The sequence below is a fragment of the Sphaerulina musiva genome (assembly GCF_000320565.1).
Source record: "Sphaerulina musiva SO2202 unplaced genomic scaffold SEPMUscaffold_5, whole genome shotgun sequence".
NCBI lineage: Eukaryota > Fungi > Ascomycota > Dothideomycetes > Mycosphaerellales > Mycosphaerellaceae > Sphaerulina > Sphaerulina musiva.
In genome coordinates, this window is record NW_016017387.1 from 124,093 (window position 1) to 142,983 (window position 18,891).

General features: G+C 51.4%; 7 protein-coding genes across 7 annotated transcripts; 3 read left to right on the forward strand and 4 right to left on the reverse strand.

Annotated features, from left to right (window-relative positions):
- Positions 1-81: 81 nt before the first annotated feature.
- Positions 82-7,981, forward strand: SEPMUDRAFT_85325 (uncharacterized protein; the record flags this gene model as incomplete). Its single annotated transcript, XM_016910379.1, has 3 exons — positions 82-4,766; positions 4,843-5,004; positions 5,123-7,981. The coding sequence occupies 3 exons, from the start codon at positions 82-84 to the stop codon at positions 7,899-7,901; spliced, it is 7,626 nt and encodes a 2,541-aa protein (XP_016760506.1). The 3' UTR covers positions 7,902-7,981.
- Positions 7,982-8,464: 483 nt separating this feature from the next.
- Positions 8,465-9,655, reverse strand: SEPMUDRAFT_20468 (uncharacterized protein; the record flags this gene model as incomplete). The annotated part of the gene is made up of 1 exon (XM_016908330.1): positions 8,465-9,655. A coding segment is annotated over one exon (1,191 nt), but the record flags the coding sequence as incomplete, so codon positions are not given.
- A 1,466-nt stretch (positions 9,656-11,121) lies between these two features.
- SEPMUDRAFT_45255 (PLC-like phosphodiesterase) lies at positions 11,122-12,351 on the forward strand (the record flags this gene model as incomplete). The annotated part of the gene is made up of 1 exon (XM_016908960.1): positions 11,122-12,351. One exon carries the CDS (start codon positions 11,122-11,124, stop codon positions 12,349-12,351), a length of 1,230 nt encoding a protein of 409 aa, XP_016760508.1.
- A 604-nt stretch (positions 12,352-12,955) lies between these two features.
- Positions 12,956-14,137, forward strand: SEPMUDRAFT_163547 (uncharacterized protein; the record flags this gene model as incomplete). The annotated part of the gene is made up of 2 exons (XM_016908066.1): positions 12,956-13,293; positions 13,489-14,137. Coding segments are annotated over exons 1-2 (945 nt in total), but the record flags the coding sequence as incomplete, so codon positions are not given.
- Positions 14,138-16,040: 1,903 nt separating this feature from the next.
- Positions 16,041-16,716, reverse strand: SEPMUDRAFT_107917 (uncharacterized protein; the record flags this gene model as incomplete). Its single annotated transcript, XM_016900707.1, has 3 exons — positions 16,041-16,279; positions 16,370-16,618; positions 16,686-16,716. The coding sequence occupies 3 exons, from the start codon at positions 16,714-16,716 to the stop codon at positions 16,041-16,043; spliced, it is 519 nt and encodes a 172-aa protein (XP_016760510.1).
- Positions 16,717-16,954: 238 nt separating this feature from the next.
- Positions 16,955-18,273, reverse strand: SEPMUDRAFT_125598 (uncharacterized protein). Its single transcript, XM_016902000.1, has one exon. It carries the CDS (start codon positions 17,644-17,646, stop codon positions 17,353-17,355), a length of 294 nt encoding a protein of 97 aa, XP_016760511.1. The 5' UTR covers positions 17,647-18,273; the 3' UTR covers positions 16,955-17,352.
- SEPMUDRAFT_141314 (PQ-loop-domain-containing protein) lies at positions 18,062-18,880 on the reverse strand (the record flags this gene model as incomplete). Its single annotated transcript, XM_016902960.1, has 1 exon — positions 18,062-18,880. One exon carries the CDS (start codon positions 18,878-18,880, stop codon positions 18,062-18,064), a length of 819 nt encoding a protein of 272 aa, XP_016760512.1.
- Positions 18,881-18,891: the final 11 nt, after the last annotated feature.

Here is an 18,891-nt window from a genome sequence, read left to right on the forward strand (position 1 = left end):
AACTTTTTTGGATCGCACAGCCTTTGAGAACTGAGATCCTCCTCCTCTGCATTTACAACACACACGCACATGTAAATCATCATGTCTTCCATGTCGCGAGGGAGGGTATCGCAGGCCCCTAAAGCCAGCAAAGTCGTCAAGCCGAAACAGAACTCGAAGCGATCGACGCAGCACAACCGCAACTATCGATGGAAGTCCTTCAACGAGCGCATCTCGAACCTGAAAATCGACCCGATACGACGAAAACGATTCGTGGAGCAGGAGGAGAAGGCGGTAGAAGCGACACATACCTTCTTCGGAGAGGCGTTATCAGGATGGAGGGACACCAACTTGTCGGCGACATTCAGCGCATTCGCCAAAGACGCCGCACCGCTGTGCGACAACCTGCCCATGGTCTTACACAACGAAGACAAGATCGCGGATTTGCTGATGGAGTACATTGAGAAGGGAGATGCCTTGGCCATGGATCCGCTGCTGAATCTGCTGTCGACGCTAGCGCAAGATCTCGGCGTGCGATTCGAGAGACACTTTCAACGAGCAGTGGCAACTGTTCTGGCTGTCGCGTCGAAGCACGAAGACCTGCCGGTCATCGAGGCAAGCTTCAATTCCCTCGCATGGCTATTCAAGTACCTCCAGAAGCTTCTGGTGCCGGACTTGCGGCCCTTGTACGATCTTCTGGCGCCGTACATCGGGCAAGTGAAGCAGAAGCCTTTTGTCGTGCGATACGCTGCTCAAGCATTCTCATTTCTTGTTCGGAAAGCCGCGATTGTCTACGAACGGGACACCAAGCCCTTAAACACCATCATAGAACACGTCTTGCGCAATTGCGTAGACACCGCCTACGAGCCCTCTGCAGGTCTGCACCAGCAAGGTATCATGGCTTTACTGAGTGAGGCAATACAAGGCGTCCAGCAGGCGCTCGTAGCTGGTGGCTCTGCGATCTTGCAGAGTACCTTCCAATATGCTGAACGCCTCGCCCAGGATGATCTTGCGTGTGTGGAGCACATCGTCTGCGGAGTCCTGACAGATTTCATCCACTTCAGCAATCAGGAAGGCTTCAAGCCTGTCTTTGAGACGATACTTGAACATATCAGTCGCAGCGTAGGTAACACCAGCGCAAAAAGCATTCGATTCAATAGTTCATTACTCTTCACGGTCGTCTCTGTGCGAAAAGGATCTAGAGTCACTGACTGGAAAGCTGTGTCGCAAACGAGCAAGGCTCTTGTTGTCGCTTGCGAGCAGCTGGATGCGCTTGAGGATCCAGTTGCAGAAGCAGTGCTGGGCCTGTATGCCGTCGTTCTGCAGACTGCAAACACTGGCGCCGTCCAGGCGATGGTCCAGACGCTAGACGGCCTTCGCAGCGGCACATGGGCGCCTCGTTTTGTGCGACTATGCGACATGGTGCTCAGGCTGGGCCCAGAGCGCTTCAATGAAATGCTACTTCCACACCTCCAGAGATTCGTAATTGAGAGACCCAGTCTGGATGATGCGAGTCTGCTCATGCTCATTCCTCGCATTGGAAGATACAAGCCGGATTTCACACTCAAGTGCTCAAAATCAGCTATCACAGACCTCCTGGCTCGTATCGAGGCCATAGTCACGAATCAGGAAGACACTCTTGCGCATGCCAATCTGCTCCTAGCCGCATTACCTTACCTTGCTATCGATAGCAACAGCAGCGAGAAGCTGTGTGACATACTACTCATACTGGTGGAATCTGTCTTGAAGAGCGAAGAGTTGATGTCCCAAGATACGAGATGCTTCATCATCGGCTCGGTATTACAGCAGCTCTTGAAGATGCTGCCCGAGACGAACAGCGCGGCAGGTCTTTGGGTCATGATGAGCCAAGCCAGTGCCGAATTTGCGTCTTTACCAGCTTTCTGGTCCAACGTGCTGCAATTTGTGAAGCGATATAAGCCTACCGCTCTCACAGGCGAACATTTCACTGCCCTCGAAGACACTGCTATTTCTGCTCTTTCCATGGCATCTCACTCCATCAGGCAGGACGCTTTGGACTTGCTGCAAGAGCTTTACCGTCTGCGTAAACTTGAAGAGCCAGCTGTTCTTGCTACTGCGATTACAATCGAATCCATTCCTATCTCGCTAGAGACAGCTAGATCGATTTCCATGAACATCCGGAGACTTCCACCGCAGTACACAGGCTTGACTAATGGGGATGTGATGCAACGAGCTATACCCACATATCTATTCGGCTTACTTCACCTTTACCTTGCGCAGGCATGGGACGATGCAAGTGATGCGATTGCAGCTATTTGTCAGTCAAAGGCTGGCGAAGAGATGGTCGTCAATCTGGCGCAGAAGTGGATAGATAGCAAGTCAGATGACCGTCCAGTGCCTCAGACCCCAATACTGGTTGATGTCGAGACAGATGGATTCAAGGTCTCCTCCAATTTCGAATGTCCAAATCTTGCGAAACTCTACGCCATCCGCAAGCAGGTCTTTGACGAAGACTATAGCGGCTTACCCTCGCCCAGAGATCGACTTGTGCTTGATCAGCAGAGAGTATCGTTGATATCGACAGCGGCCCGAACTCAGGCTCTGAAGGTTCTGAACAAAATCCCACAGATTGCAGAGAAACGCTCACGTTTGCTCGTGCCGATTCTGCTGAGATGGGCAGGATCACAGAGTGATGAGGCAGAAGATACCGTAGCCACAGATCGTTGGGCACGAAAAGATCAGAAAGCACTTCTCGGCCTCTTCGCAAAATTCAACAATCCCAGGGTACTGTACAAGGCGGACACTGTGTTTGATGCATTGCTTGCTCTTTGTGCGAATGGAGACGTGGAGATACAAAAGTCTGCTCTGCAAGCCGTACTGTCGTGGAAAGAAAAGTCCGTCACACGCTACGAAGAGCATCTCAACAATCTGCTGGATGAAAACAGATTTCGCGAAGAACTGTCGGTTTTTCTCCATGATACCGCAGACACTGAGGATGGGAAAGAAGGCATTCGGGCAGAAGACCACTCACATCTTATGCCTGTCCTTTTACGCCTACTATATGGCAGATCCGTTGCTGGAGGGAGAGAAGGTCAAGCTGGCCGCCGAAAAGCCATTTTCGTGGCGCTTTCGCGGTTCGGTGAGGCAGTCCTAGGCCAGTTCTTAGATATCGCTTTCAGGCCCATCGCTGATGCAGACCTTGATTCGGATAATGGGGATATACCGCAGACGACTGCGCCCCTGCGACAACAGCTTGGTTTTGTCAACATGATGAATGACATGCTTCAAGTCCTAGGAGACAGCCTGGAGAGTTTTGCCCCGAAGCTCGTCAGAAGTATCCTGGCATGCACTGTCAGCGCTGCTCACAAGATGGAGCAAGATACCAGCGACGTAGCACTGGCACGCTCAATTCGTCAGACTGGTATTCAATGCCTCGTTAAAGTCTTCTCTAGCATGACAGAATTTGACACACAAGGTTGTGGAAAGACCATCACGCAGGAGCTGATTCTGCCACGCCTTGACGCCTTTGCTGCCGAGACTGCACAATCGGTCTCGGGCACTTTACGCCTCTTCTCTGCTTGGAGCGAACGCAGTTCGACATCGAACCTGTTCACTGGGCCTGGCAGTACAATCTTGCAGCGCGTGGCAGACCTACTTGAGGGACAACACACCAAGAGCGAAGTTCAGATATTCGTGCTTCAAGATATCCTTGACCATCTCGTGACAATTGACATTGAGCAGTCTGTGCTTCAGCCTCACGTGTCAAGCTTCGTCAAGGCCATCGGCTTGGTGATCGAGCAGCAACCGTCGAAGGAAGTGCTTGATGCATGCGTACACTCCTTTTCTCAACTTGCCGGGCGAATTACCTCAGAATCAGAAGCTGCTCATGTCACTAAAACTTGCACAGAGCTGTTGAAGAAGCCAAACAGGCAAGTCTCTCCCTCGACCAAGTCTGGGCTGCTACAAACTATACTCCCGCTCATTGAAAATTTTGGCATCGACGCAAAAGACAACCTGTACGATGCAATTTGCGTGCTTTACTCCCGTCTTAGCCATGCAGACAGCCGCGTGCTACTCTCCAAGGTTCTCGCTGCACTTGTGCAAGGTAACTCAGCACTCCTGGACGTAGCCCGAGCTTGCGAAGACATGAATGCAAGAGGTACACGCTTGAATGAACCGGATTTCAAGCGCCGCGATGAAGCATTCAACAAGATCAAGAGCTCTTGCCATACCTTCACTGTCGAGCAATGGCTTCCCTTGGTACACAACTTGCTATACTATATTCGTGATGCCGAAGATCGTGTCAACCGCACAGACTCGTCATATTGCCTCCAGCTTTTTGTGACTGCCGCTTCGAAGCACTCGAGCGAAGCGCAGTGGATGACGCTACTCGAACACGCCGTGCTTTCGGGTATCGAACGCGGTATGCATGAGAAGTCGGAACTGGTTCGTTCTGAATACTGTCAAGTTCTCAATCATATTATCGAGAACTTTCCAGATTGGCAGAGGATAAATAGCCTGCGGATCCGCGGCCATGAGGATGAGGAGAATTCGTTCTTCTTGAATGTGCTTCACATTCAACTTCGTCGGCGTATGGCCGCTGTGCAAGTACTGGAGCGAGAGGCGGCGAATGTTGGCTCGAATAATGCTTCGCGTATTCTTTTGCCTCTGCTTGAGCATTTCGTCTTCGATGCTGCTGATGGCGAGGCTGGACTGAATCTTGCGAACCAGACTAGGAAGACTATTGGTGCGCTGGGTAAGGCTCTCAACAAGAATGCCTTCCGGGCCACGTTCCAGCGGTATGCAGGGTAAGTACTTCCTCGTGCTTGAGCAGACCAGATGAGATGTAAAGTGACGGCTGCTAACTTGTAATGCGTTCTGCAGGTATCTCAAAAACAAGGAAAAAGATGAGCACGAAACGGTTGAAAAGCGCGTCCTGCAGCTCTTGAGAGAGTTGGTCGACGGACTTCATTCTTTGCCAGTCGAGCAGAGGCCCATCACAGATGCTGTGATCAAGGAACAGCTTGCACCACTTCTGGAATACTTGTAAGTCACCCACTCCTTTCTTGATCACGCACAGTTCTTGGCCGAATTGGGAGAAAAGCACGTTCGATTTGCCAGGCAGAGAGGATGCAGAACACTTGCTTACTGACCTTGGCTTTAGACATCAGAAGGACGAATCTACAGTGGACCGCCGCATATCAATCGCAGTAACCATTGTCAAGCTAATGTCTGGACTGCCAACCGACGACTTTACATCTCGCTTGCCCGGCGTGCTTACCGACATTTGCCATGTTCTGCGTAGCAGAAGTCAAGAGGCTCGCGATCAGACAAGGAGGGCTCTGGCGCAGATTCTCGAATTCATCGGCCCAACATACTTTGGCTTCGTCCTGAAAGAGCTCAAGGGATCTCTCAAGCGTGGCTACCAGCTCCACGTGTTGTCATTCACAGTTCACTCACTCCTCGTGGGTAGCCTTGAAAGCCTCAGTCCAGGAGACCTCGACGAGTGTCTTCCACATCTCATGGATGTCATCATGGACGACATTTTCGGTGTGACTGGGCAGGAGAAAGATGCCGAAGAGTACAAGAGTGGCATGAAGGAGATCAAGAGCAGTAAGAGCTACGATACCATGGAGCTCTTGGCACGGGTGACGCCTGTGCGTCGACTGGGAGCACTGGTTCGACCGATTCGCAACATGCTCTCGGAAATGCTGGACAACAAGTCCATCAAGAAAATCGACGACTTGCTCTTGCGTCTTCGCAAAGGACTGGATCAGAACCCCGAAGCAGACAGTCGGGACATGCTCAGCTTCTGCTGGGAGATTGTAAATCAGGTCTATGCAGAGGACAATGCTGCCCATGCGCCCAAGGTAGAGCTTGACGAACGTCGCAAGCGTTATGAGATTCAACCTGAGCCGGAGAAGAAGAAAGTTGGACCGAAAGGAAGCACGACGTCCTACAGATTCAAGCTCATCTCTTTTGCTCTCAATCTGCTCCGAAAAGTGGTTCGTCGTCACGAGGATCTGCAAACGGTCACGAATATGGCTGGATTTCTGCCGATGGCTGGCGATGCTCTCGTGCAAGGTCAAGAGGAGGTCAAGCTCTCAGCGGTTCGACTGCTATCCACCATCATGCGTGTGCCCATGAAACAGCTGGAGGAGAACGCTCCGGTCTATGTCAAAGAGGCCGTCGCCATGATCAAAGGTGCTTCGAGCAGCACAACGGATGCCTCGCAGGCTGCACTGGAACTCGTGACATCAGTCCTGCGCGAGAAGCGGTCAATGCCAGTCAAAGAGAAAGACATTGCCCTCTTACTCAAGCGAATCAAGATCGATATTGATGAGCCAGATCGGCAAGGTGTCATTTACAGATTCTTGTATGCCGTCCTTGGACGCAAGATCGTTATCACTGAAGTTTACGAGGTGATGGACGAGGTCGGCAGAGCTATGGTGACGAACCCTGACTTCTCCATCAGGCAGAGCGCGAGGAAAGCCTACCTGCAATTTGTCATGGACTTCCCGCAGGGCAAAGATCGTTGGCAGAAGCATACTGCTTTCCTGATCACTAATCTCAAGTATAAGCATGCCGCCGGACGACAGAGCATCATGGAGTTCTTGAATTCTATGCTGAATAAGATTGGGGAGGACGTGCTGAACGAGCGCGCACCTGAGATCTTCTGGACTTTGGTGCCACTGCTGGTGGGAGATCCAGATGTCAAGTGTCGAGAGATGGCGGCAGCGCTCATTGGCGTGCTGTTTGAGCGCGCCGAGGACGAGAAGCTGATGGCACAATTTCTCGCCACCATGGAGACCTGGTTGAACAAGGACAAGCCACTCCTGAAAGCTGGTGCCCTGCAGTGCTGGGCAGTGTTGCTTGAAAAGCGGCAATTACCTCAGAAACAGCTCACTAGTCTGCGTGGCAAAGTGGAAGCCATCTTGGCTGACCAAGAGGAAGAGATCAATCAACCTCAGGTGGTGTTGGACGCCCTGCGAGCGTTTGCTGTGCTGGTCAAGCGTTTCCCCGATGCCGTTGGCCTTGCCGAAGCTTCTGGGGACACATGGCACGCAATCCAGCGGCTACCAGCTACAGAGGACACCAGAATACAGCTCGCCATCGCCGAACTGCTCGGCGCATACTTCACAAACTTCGCGAGCACAAGCTCCAAAACTGCGGACGGTCTCGCAGGTCTACCACTTCGGGGATCCGGTGGGCTTGAACTCGGCGCAGAAGACATGCGGCGATTATGCCTCGTGTCATTGCGAGCACTGCGCGCCGTCTCGCTCAGTACAGATGAAATTCTCACGGCCCAGATCGTGCGCAATATCTCCGATCTAGGTCGGTTTTTCGCCGCCAACGAAATGCCCTGGAACAACAACGCCGTGCAAAGCACAGATGTGTCCGTATCCGAATCAGAAGAAGCGGAAGAAGAACAAGAAGGCGACGAAGAACAGTCCATTGCACGCACATCCGAAACCGCCATCTCCCACCTTCTCCGCCGCCTCTCCTCCATGCTCATGGCCGACAAATTCTCCATCATCGCCCGCACCTCGGCCCTCTCAACTCTCTCCAGAATCCTCAAAACCCTCTCTTCTCCCAAACTTCCCCCCAACTCTCTCCAACCCATCCTGCGCCCTCTCTACGCATTAACCGACCCCAGCGTCCCCAAACCCCCCGGGGAGCTGCACAAAGCGCTATCCGACACAGCGTCAGAAGTCTTGGATTTCTTGCGCCAGAAACTCGGGTCCGAAATGTTTCTGGCGGCGTTGGCGGTCACGAGGAGTGAGGCGAAATTGCGACGCGAGGAGAGACGGTCGAAGAGGAGGATTGAAGCGGTGAGTGAGCCGGAGCGATGGCAGAAGAGTAAGCAGAGGAAGTATGAGGGGAAGAAGTTGAAGTTGAAAGAAAAGGGGCATGAGGCGAGGAGTGCGAGGAGAGGGTGGTAAAAGAGGTACCTACTGTAGGGTAAGGTAGGTAAGGTAGGGTAGACAGAGTGATGCGTGCACGTGTACTTGATACCCTTTGCAGCAGTATGAACAAAAAAGGTATATTATATACATGTACAGGTACATGTTAATAAAATGCTTCAGGTGAAGTAAGAACTTTATTCTTCTTCTTCTTCTTCTTCTATATGCATTGCCCTTTCCCCCTCCCCCACATCTATGTCCTGTAGTCCCTACACCTTTTTCCATGCAGAACTTCTTCTCATGCTATACAAGAAAGGAATTGAGAAGAAAAAGAAAATTCCCACACGCTGCTGTCGCTATAAACCGTCGATCTATATCCTCTTTGCATCCAGCACTTGGAAGCCAAGGTGTTGTTCTTGTTCTTAATGTCGATGTTGTTGTTGTTGTTATTGTTGTTATTGTTCCCCTTTCCCGTGGGCTCTTATCGAAAAATCGCCTCGTCTGTAGATAATTCCCCTTTAAAAAAAAGCAATAGCAAAAGGTAGCGCATGATTCAGATGTTCACAAACACCCATTCACTACGGCCCTTGCCACATAATTTCGCACGACTTGTGTCTCTTCTTGAACTGTGCAATGCGATCCTGTATCCAGCCACAATTCCAATGCTCCTCTTCTCGTTCATCACTCTGCCCGAAGCGAATATCTTTCCCCAAGTGACATCTGCCCGGCGTGTACATCCATTGAATACATTCGCCCTCTCCCTCGCGCATACAGGCTTCCGCGCAGAGTTCTTCGGATTGGATGGCACGTTGTTGGTAGTCTTCCAAGAGGTAGAAATCCGGATCCTCGTCAGTGGCGAGCGCGGGAGCGACGAATTTCTTGTCTTTGGAGAGATTATTCCAGCTTGTGCGGTTCACGGAGACGTGTTGGGCGAGGAAGCGTTCGAAGACGTCTCTGTAGAGGTAGGGTTTGTTCCAGCCGTGTTCGTGCGCCCAGTCGAGTTGGAATTGCCAGTATGAGTCTACTTGGATGGGGTTGACGTGGTGCCAGGTGAGAGGGGGCGTACACCAGTGGTGGTCGGTGAAGTCGACGGTACTGATCGTCTCGCCCTGGATGAGTGGCCAGGCGTGGGTGAGAGGAATGTCTACGGCGTGGAATGCGCGAGCGATAATCTCATCTCCGCAGCAGGATTTGGCGATTTCCTCCTCCCATTGCTGATCATACACCTCTTTACCTGCGTTGTAGCGCGCTGCCTCGAGGACGTCTGCTGCTTTCCTCGACACGACAATGCCACTGCCTCCATGACCGAATTCCGTCTGGCCGATCACATTCTGTGCGCCCAGATAGTATGGCTGCTTCGGATCCATAGTCTGGAGCCAAAGGAGTAAATTCAGCCACGACAAGCTCGTATCTGCCTCCATCATCACGAACCAGTCGATGTCGTCGCTGGCCGTCTCAAAGACTTGATGGAACATGGGCATGAACTTCCACTTGTCCAAGTTCCAGCCATTGTCGCCTTGCAGCTTGCTCATATCCTGGCCTTCGCGCTGCCACTTTTCAATGTCTCTATACAGCTTAAAGTCCTCATGCTCTTGCCGGATCTTTTTGCTGACGGGCGCGATCGCATCGTAGATGGGGACGTCGGCGAAGCTCTGGTTCAGATCGGAGAAGACCATGAAATTGGGCACACACTTGAAAGTGGTGATGAAGTGCGCGGGCAGCTTCTGATACAGCTCTGTCGCTCCCGTCTTCAGCATGACCATGACCCTGTCGGCGCCAGGTAGGTGCATGCACTCGGCATCGGATCCTGCTGCTGATGCTGCTGCTGGTGCTGTTGTTGTCGCTGGAGATGGAGTCGGCGTCGGTGTCGGTGATGGCGCATGTGCTCCAGGAGGGGGTGCAGGCCCAGCGTCGTCATGATCTACTTCTTGTTGTACTGGCGCTATGTGCTCGGTGGTGTACTCCCTTGCAGTAGGCAGCCATGTGTCGCTCAAGAGAAAGATGGTGACGACCACAATGAAGATCACAGCTACACGGGCTAGCGCGAAGCCACGGGGACCGCCCAACGCCGCACTCATTCTTGCTGGTCTATTGTAATGTAGTCTGAGGAGGTGGAAGGGAGGGGAGAAAGGTAGAGGCCCGAGAGGGCATGCGACAAAAGGGGCGGCGGTGTCAAGCAGCGAGCAGCAAGCAGGGAGCAGCAAGCAGATGTAAACCAAATATGCACCTCCTCTTCCCTAGTCTATTTGGATGTACCTCTAACCGCAGTGAAGAGTCGACCGATGGCACGTACCGTCGGCGACACGCGCCCACCACTTGCTCGTATTGCCTCCTACGGTGTCGGTGCCGGTGGTCTCACTACCTCTTAGTTTCAGCCGCCAACTGCACGGTGGAGGGAGAAGAAGAATAAATCAATTTTCGAAGGTAGAGAGTAAAGACAAGGGAGGATTTGGAGACTCGAGGACAAGACGAGACAGTCGGCGGATATTCTCAAGGGTTAGCAGATATTCTTGAGGGAGAAGCTCCCTTCGGATATGAACCTTGTTGAGTCCAAGTCCCCAGTGTCCATCCACCTGGTCTCTCGAGTGTCCCTATCTCGAGTGGGTGTGATTCAAGTTAATACTCCCGTCTTCTGACCACTCAGCACTCCTTCGCTTGCCCTGTACAACGCTGTGAACACAGTCATCTTCATACATGAATGTGACGAACGTGCAGCTGGTCTACATTAGTCTCGTCCGCTCGAACCCCTTGTCGGCATTTGAAAATCTAAAACCGGACGCTTGCAGAGGCTTGTCTCGGAACGACTGCTACAGCCTACAGCCTACCTACAGGTAATCAGAAAATCTCGCTTTCTCCTTCGTGACGACGAGAGGTATATCCGTGTTGCCAACGCCAGAGATGCGTTTTCATCTTCATAGCCCTGTACAGCTCGCGACCAGCGTCGACACCTCTTTCAAATCCGAGAACCATTCTCGTGGAACCCACTGAGAGCAGCGACCATACCAGAAAACAAGACATGGCGTCAACGTCTATCAGGGACTGTCCGGCAGCTCAAAGTCAAAACTCAAAAACACGACGATCTACATGTCCAGAACGCCATTGCAACTTCACCTGCATATCGTACACATCACTCTGTCATTCATAGCAATGGAATCTGGGACATAAGGCTTGTGGGCCAGCACACGGGAACATGGGGTCCACCACAGCAACAATGCCCACTCGGCGTACTGGTCTGGTCGTTGCGATGGCCTTGGCCGCAATGCTTCTCATATTCGCCACCTTGGCCACTTTCTCTGGGCCCTCGCTGGGATTCCCAGCTTCGTCTTCACTTGTCCACAAAGGGGCTAGTTCAGGCTCACTACTCGCCTCGCTGGCACTGCGAAAGGTGCTGAAAGATGCAAGTCCCATCTTCGGTGACCCTTCGACCCTCCTAGGGGCGGAAAACACATCGGAACCAAAAACGGCAACATGGATGAAAGCCTACCACGACGAGACAAAGATTGTACATATGAACTTGCCTGGGACTCATGACGCCGCGACGTGGAACTACAGCCATTCTACTCAAGACTCCTTGGAATATATCAACGGACTCGCCAACATCTCTGCCCAAGATCCTGCAAACTATAAATGTCAGTCGAAGTCGCTGATTCAGATGCTCAATGCTGGGATTCGGGTCTTTGATCTCCGATACGCATTTGATGTGACGAGGACGAATCTGGTCTTCTGGCACGGCAACGCTCTCCAATCCGAGACAGCCACAGTCGAAGACGTGCTCTACGCATTCTACCTCTGGCTAGACCAGCACCCTAGCGAGGCGCTCTTCCTGTCCTTCCAACACGAAAATGGCGCAAATGATGCTCAGACACAGCTGGCACTATACCAAGTTCTTACTTCCCCGTCTGCACAGTCGTACATTGTACAAGCTCGAGGCCAATTAGATACTCTTGGCCACGCTCGAGGCAAGATCACACTCCTCAAACGCTTCGACCTAGACTTACTCCCAGACACCTACGAAGACAGTATACCAGGCCTGCACTTCTCCCCGCTCAAATGGACGGACGATGGCGACAACATCGAATTGGTCTACAATTCGACTTCTGGCTCAACAGCATACATTGAGGACTACTACCACCCTTCCACTCCGAGTGATTCGACAGCAGCAGAGAATATACAGTGGAAACTGAACGCCACCGAGGCACATCTCAATCGCGCCGCTTCCAATCTTCACACAGACAGCCTGTTCTGGGGATTCGCATCTAGTACCAAAACGAATAACGAACCACCTCTGACTCCACAGATTCTGGCGCTGGGGAACGGGACGTTGACGCCGCAAGGTGGTGTGAACCAGCAGCTGGTGTCTGTGTTGCAGGGTATGAGCGGTAAGAGGTTGGGGATCATGATGTTTGATTTCTTCGAAGAACCCCAGGGGTTCCTGGAACTGTTTCTGAGCCTCTTGAGACCAGACGAGGCGAGGAACTATGGACTATGATTGTACAGTATAGATTGGTAGTATCATGTACTCGTCTCATTGTCGGCTTCACTGCATGTCTGGCTGTTCTCTTTGAGGTGAAGTAGGCGGGCCCAAATCCGTCTCGTCGTATCTCTCGTCAGGATATATGAGGATGTACTGCAGTGCCGGGTTTTCAGGTAGGTACCGTCTATCACGTACCGAAGCTCTGCTCGCCGGCAGTTATGCGTAGGTTTGAGATTGATTTAGAGCCGGGCGGTTGAGGCTAAACTCATACGGTGGTACCTCCCGCTGCGTTCCTGGCTCGTAGGGCTCACCACTACGCGCACAGAAGGCATGTGTGTATACGATGACCAGATGAACGTAGACGTATATGAGGCGGGAGTTGTTGTCGTCCTCGTCAACGATGATTCCCTTCTGTGACGGCGTGGCAGCTGTGTTCACTCTCCAAGCCAAACGGCGGTCGGTTGAAAGCGCGGGAGGTGTGTGGTACAGTGGTACTAAAAGGAGAAGCAGGGGAAGGGGTTTGGCGCTATTCAGGGCGATCGACGCTAAGGTATGTACCACGCTCGTCCCCTCGAATCCATCATGTCGCCGGTGGATGGTGCGCAATGATGATAACGAAGCCAATATTCCGTGCATTACCTGATTCGACCATTCGAAGCATGGCCAGCGAATTAGCGTACGGCAGCACACATGGAGGCGTGGCGTATCCCTCTCTGAACCATTATTATCCTCACGCTGCAGCAGTTGGTGGCTCTGCTGCTGCTTCTGCTGCTTCTGCTGCCGCCGCTCCCGCGAACAGCGCACAACAAGCTTTCAGCCCTGGGACGACGAACCATTACAATCCGCATCAGCACCAGCAGCAGCAGCAGCATGGCCATGGAGCAGCAGGCGTGTCATCCGGCGGGAGCATGGAGCACCACCACCAGCACCAGCAGCAGCCGCAGCATGTTGGCAATGGTGAGTACAAGTCGCGTCTGTCTCCTTCACTGTCGTCGCTACCTACCTTTCTTCACCTGCTACTCGACCCACTGTCCCTACCCTCAAATCTCTGCACCGGCTGTTTGCTTCACCTTCCCTCCCTTCAGCCTCCTTGCCAAGCACTGGCGCTCCAGTAGAGGACGTCAGCGTTCTAACGACCGAATGACCATGCAGGCTTCCACTTCACCTCTGGGCCGCCTCCCTCGAGATTGGCGCACCAGTTCCACCACCAGCAGCCGTCCGTGAGGAACAGCACGTCTCCACAGCCTGGGGCAGCACATCAGCCAACACCGCCGAAACAGTACCCCATGGCCGCTCCGCCTCTGCCCAATACCCCGAACAGCGTCAGCAATAGTAATACGGGGGCCTCGCCTGGCTCACCGCGGTCGCCGGGGACGGAGACTCGGGAGCAACAACGCACCGCTCTCCTGTTCGACATCAACAACGAGCTCTTGAAAGAAGTCAACAATCTCCAACTCGCTGGCAAGGGCGGCGCGATGAGCCCGCAGCAAGTCCAACAGGCACGAAGTGAAGGCAAGTCAGATCACATGGCCTCGGAAGAATACATTCAAAGCCTCAGAAGGCTGCAAGCGAACCTGGCATACCTGATGGCGAAGGCGCAGCCTGATGCCGCAGCACAGCAACAGCAGCAGCAATCACAACAATCAGGCAAGCCTGCTCCCGGGCCTGCGCATATGACCGCCCCGCCGCATATGCCACAATTGGAGGACAGCTATCGGACCTTGCGAGATCTGTTTCCGGGCTGGCAGGGGCTGGATCACCGGTCATCCTCTTCCATGTCGGGACCTCCTCCAGCTTCTTCGCCGAGCGCGAATTATCAAAATGGGTTGGGGACTTCAGCACCATCTTTGTCATGATCCCGACGCAAGGCAGCCTGTCCAGGCCAGATACAGTTCAAAAGCCACGAGAGGAGTAGGTTCATGTACTTTGTGGGATATGATCGGGTGTGAGGCATACGGGACAGGGGAGTTTGTTTCACCATTGCATGGGGAGTAGTAGGGAGAACTAGAAAAAAAAATCGGAGCTTACTATGGAAAGAGAGTTTTTTCCCCCCGAGAGCAATGTATCAGGGGTTCTGGTTACTACATGTCGGATAGGTATGTATATGTATCATTATACGCCCGGTTTGATCCAGGCTCAAGACACGGACCGTATAGATGTTTGCTGCAGACAGTCAATTACAGGTAGCATGCAAAACTTCACTTATTCTTTTGTTTTTTTTTAAACAAAAAAAAAGAAAAAATATGATTCGCTGCCCGTTAATGCGCTAAGGCTTGGCAGATTTTTACCATGATATATACAGGAGGTACCTATACAAAAGAGCTCCTCTCTGATATCAATTTTTTTCTTTTCCGGGTTACGACGTAGGATATCTGGGCTCAGTGCCTGTAAAGATCTGAGAAAAAGAGAATAGAGAAACCAAAAAGAAAGGAGGCTCCTCTCTGATATCGAAAGACATTTCGTTCGGGTAACGATAGAGGATATCTGGGCTTAGTAGGAAGAAGGGAAAACAGAGAACGGGAAAAGATACTAGGTAAGGGACTCCTCTCTGATATTGAGAGATATTTTTTCTAGGACACGATAGAGGATCTCTAGGCTCGGTATGATTCTGAAGATAGGAAAAACAGGAGAAATGGATACTAGGTAAGGGGCTCCTCTCTGATCTCGAAAGACATTTTTTCTAGGACACGATAGAGGATATCTGGGCTCGGTATGATTCTGAAGATGTGGAAAACAGAAAAACAGAAAAACAGAAAAACAGCAAAAAGGGAAAAAGGGAAAAAGAAAAGAGCCTCCCTCTCTGATCTCTAAAGACATTTCGTTCGGGTAACGATAGAGGATCTTTGGGCTCAGTATCATTCTGAAGATGTGAAAAACAGAAAAAAAAAAGAAAAAAGGGAAAAGGGAAATAGAAAAAACAGAAAAAAAAGGAAAAAGGGAAACAGAAAAGGACCTCCTCTCTGATCTCGAAAGACATTTCTTTCGGGTTACGATGTAGGATATCTGGGCTCGGTATAATTCTGAAAATGGGAAAAACAGAAAAAAAAAAAACAGAAAAGGGAAAGGAGAAAAAGAAAAAGACCTCCTCTCTGATCTCGAAAGACATTTTTTCTAGGATACGATGTAGGATATCTGGGCTTAGTAGGACGATGTAAAAAAGGGAAACAGAGACAATAGATACTAGGTAAGGCTCCTCTCTGATATTAAGACACTTTTCTGACGGTTTACGATGTAGGATATCTTGGCTCAGTAGGAAGAAGGAAAAACAGAAAAACAGAAAAAAAGGAAAAAGGGAAAAAGAAAAGTCCCTCTCTGATCTCGAAAGACATTTCTTTCGGGTTACGATGTAGGATATCTGGGCTCGGTATGATTCTGAAGATGGGAAAAACAGAAAAAAGAGAAAAAAAAAGGAAAAAGAGAAAAAGAAAAGGGCCTCCTCTCTGATATCGAAAGACATTTCTTTCGGGTAACGATAGAGGATATCTGGGCTCAGTAGGAAGAAGGAAAAACAGAAAAACAGAAAAAAAGGAAAAAGGGAAAAAGAAAAGGGCTCCTCTCCGATATTAAGGACCTTTTCTGACAGGTTACGATATAGGATATCCTGGCTCAGTGGGACGATATGAAAACAGAAAAAAGGGGTCAAAGCAGGAATTTTTCATTTCATTTTTCATCGTTATTTCACATCGCTCTGCCATTGGCTTCTTTTACTTCAGGTATGAAGGATCAAATTTGATATCACAGCCAGCGATCAACTTGCTGAGGTGCTCAGAAAAATACTGCTCTTCCGACTTCTCCGGCGCGTTCTTGTTCTCATCTTTTGCCAGCTGAGCCAGCTTCGCCAACCCAGCGCGAACGAGCTGCTCGGCGTCCTCACTCCAATTGGAAAACTCTGGGCAATGGACAGAGTCCTTTGTGTCATTGGACAGCAGAGGGAGAGAAGCGGCTGAAAAAGGAATGAAGTCAGTCAAGCGGTTCGGTATAGCAGCGATTCAACAGGACAAAGAGGGGAAAAGGGAAGGGTTGTAAGACTTACCACCGTCTGAATAATTTGTGCTGACAGTCGACAGCGAAGAGATGTTGCGAAGCCTGGCTTCAATGTGATTGATATGCAGCTGGACGAATTGCTGCGAAACGTCGCCCGCTTCTGTGTTTGCGCGAGTGACTGGGTGACCCTCAGGGTTATTGATAGGTGCGCTGGACATGGACGCGGTCTCAGCGCTGGCGACAGCGGTGTTGAAGCTGGTCGGGAACGTGAAGGTAGTAACGTTCTTGAGGCTGGTAGCTGTTACAGGCTGCGTCAGTATCACTGTAAGAGGCCGAAGGGAGGGAAAGGAGAAGTGAAAGCTTACCGCCGCCAGTAGAGTTGGTTTCGTTGGACATGGTGGTGCTATACTTGTGGTCGTCGATGTTCTTGGTAGGTTGCGTAAAGAAGAAAGGAAGAGAGAAGAAGAGAAGCGGATAGTCGTAAGTGCTATTAAGGCCTTGTGACGCAAAAAGCGCGCTAACGATATAGGGTCTATGTGAATCGCGTATTTGTTTAAAGAAGGAGCGTCCGGGTCTAGGTACTAGAGTCGGAGGTCGAGGACTTCTAGTCGAGATATTTATTAGAACAGACGCCATTCGACCTCTATACTAGACGCAAAGAGTACTAACCTAGAAGGGAGAGATCCTTAGAGTAATATCGAGGCCTAGGACGAGTATGTAGAGTAGTTCTAGGTCCAGATATCTAGGTAGCGAGTTGCTATTAGGCAGGTAGAAAAGGACGCGACGCGTCCAACATAGCTTAAATAGGAAGCCTCGTAGGTTCACTATCTTCCTTATTGAGGTCGAGAATACAGACTCGAATCGTATAGAGCCTTTTACCTAGGAAGCGTCCTCGATTGACAAACACCTTCGTCCCCTTACCTAGGGAGTATCCTCGATTGACAGACACCTTCGTCCCCTTCAGCGACGACCAACTCTTGCTGGAATCTAGCCCCTGACCTCCCGATTATGGCGCCTGTCGCTGCGGCATGCTCAATAACCTGCTGCTCGAGTACGAGCACACCCAGAGACTGATCTGGGATCTAAGCGCGGTCTGAGAGCGACGAGCGCGGCACTCTCGCGTCCTTCCGGCGTGGCTTTCCCAAGTTTCCTACCTACAGGGACCTCACTGACACCTGGGCGCAGCAAGCGGGCAAACGGAGGTGAACCATCGATGGCAACCGAACAAACTACAGTACCATCTTGGCAAAACAGAGGAACAGCAGGGATTGATGCCACCGTGGGGATAACGCCTCGCACGTCCGCGCAGTGGGCGCGTTGGACCATATAATGGGCACACCTTGGAAGGGCTGGAGCTTGCGAAGAGTCCAACAGAGCGCAGTCTCCAGATGGACCCTTTTGGGCACCATAATGCCTAGGACGTCCAACTGGCCAAAGCGAAGGTTGTCACAATCATTCAATCGCGCCTGGTCTAGGGGCGAGCGCTTGTGGGAAGGTATCATGGCACAACTTCTCCCTGCCCATAGCGGTCCTCCGGGATCTGTGTAACAGCTTACGACGAGCATACACTTTGTCGTGCAAAAGAGATGGATCGCCTATACGAAAGCTCGGTTCGACGTCGTGCAGACGGTATAGTATTTGCAGAGTGCTCCAATTCCTTACAGCAATGGTATGAGCTCTGGTAAGGTATCCTCTCGTAATGCGGTACCCATATCGAACACACCAGGAGTTTGTCGTCTTGTCAAGGCTCGAGATTTGCTGGCATCTTGCGAGATCGAAGCTCCAGATCTGATGATGGCGTCCGGAATACAGACGTAGACGACGGCAGATCATGCATCCTGACTGCGTTTGCTTCGATGGCTGACTGAGGCTGCTCATGCTGGCTTGCTTTGCCCACCCGACTTTGCCTCAGCCACGGGACCAGGTTGTAGTAACCGCCGGCGGCAAAGATGCCAGTCCATAAAGCCAGCTCCACTCCATAGATAGCTAGAGCCAGGACATCCAGGTGCTTTTCAAAGAGGACAGAGATAATGGAAGCCAGGTCCCCTAGAGCATCAATTCCGACAAAGATAAAGGATATACCACGAACTGTACGATGTACATAGATATCCCAGTAATGTCTCAAGACCCCCAACGCCAACAACAGCGCAGCAAGTACAGCCATCAACGTCACAGGCCAGTCCACTCCTCCTTCCACCCCATGTCGGAGGGCGAACACCAGTCCCAGCTCAACACTTGCCATCAAAGCCGCAACTGGGACCACAACGCCTACGGCTTTCCACAGAGACCACTTGTTCTCGTAGTAGTAGCATTGAATCCAAGTCACAAGACTCAGTACAGTCAGGATTTGCGGTTGGACCTGCAGAGCAACATTAAGGTCCCGTACGATATTGTAGATCCCCAGGGGAACTCCTGCCCATGCCCAGAGCATCATCATCGTGGGCTGGAGACCTATGGCATTGTGACGTCTATAGTTGAGCCAGATTTGAGGGAGGAGTTGGATGGACCAGAATACCGCCCCCAGGATCCCGAAGGAGGTGGATAGGGCTGGACTGTCCATTATGAAGGGAT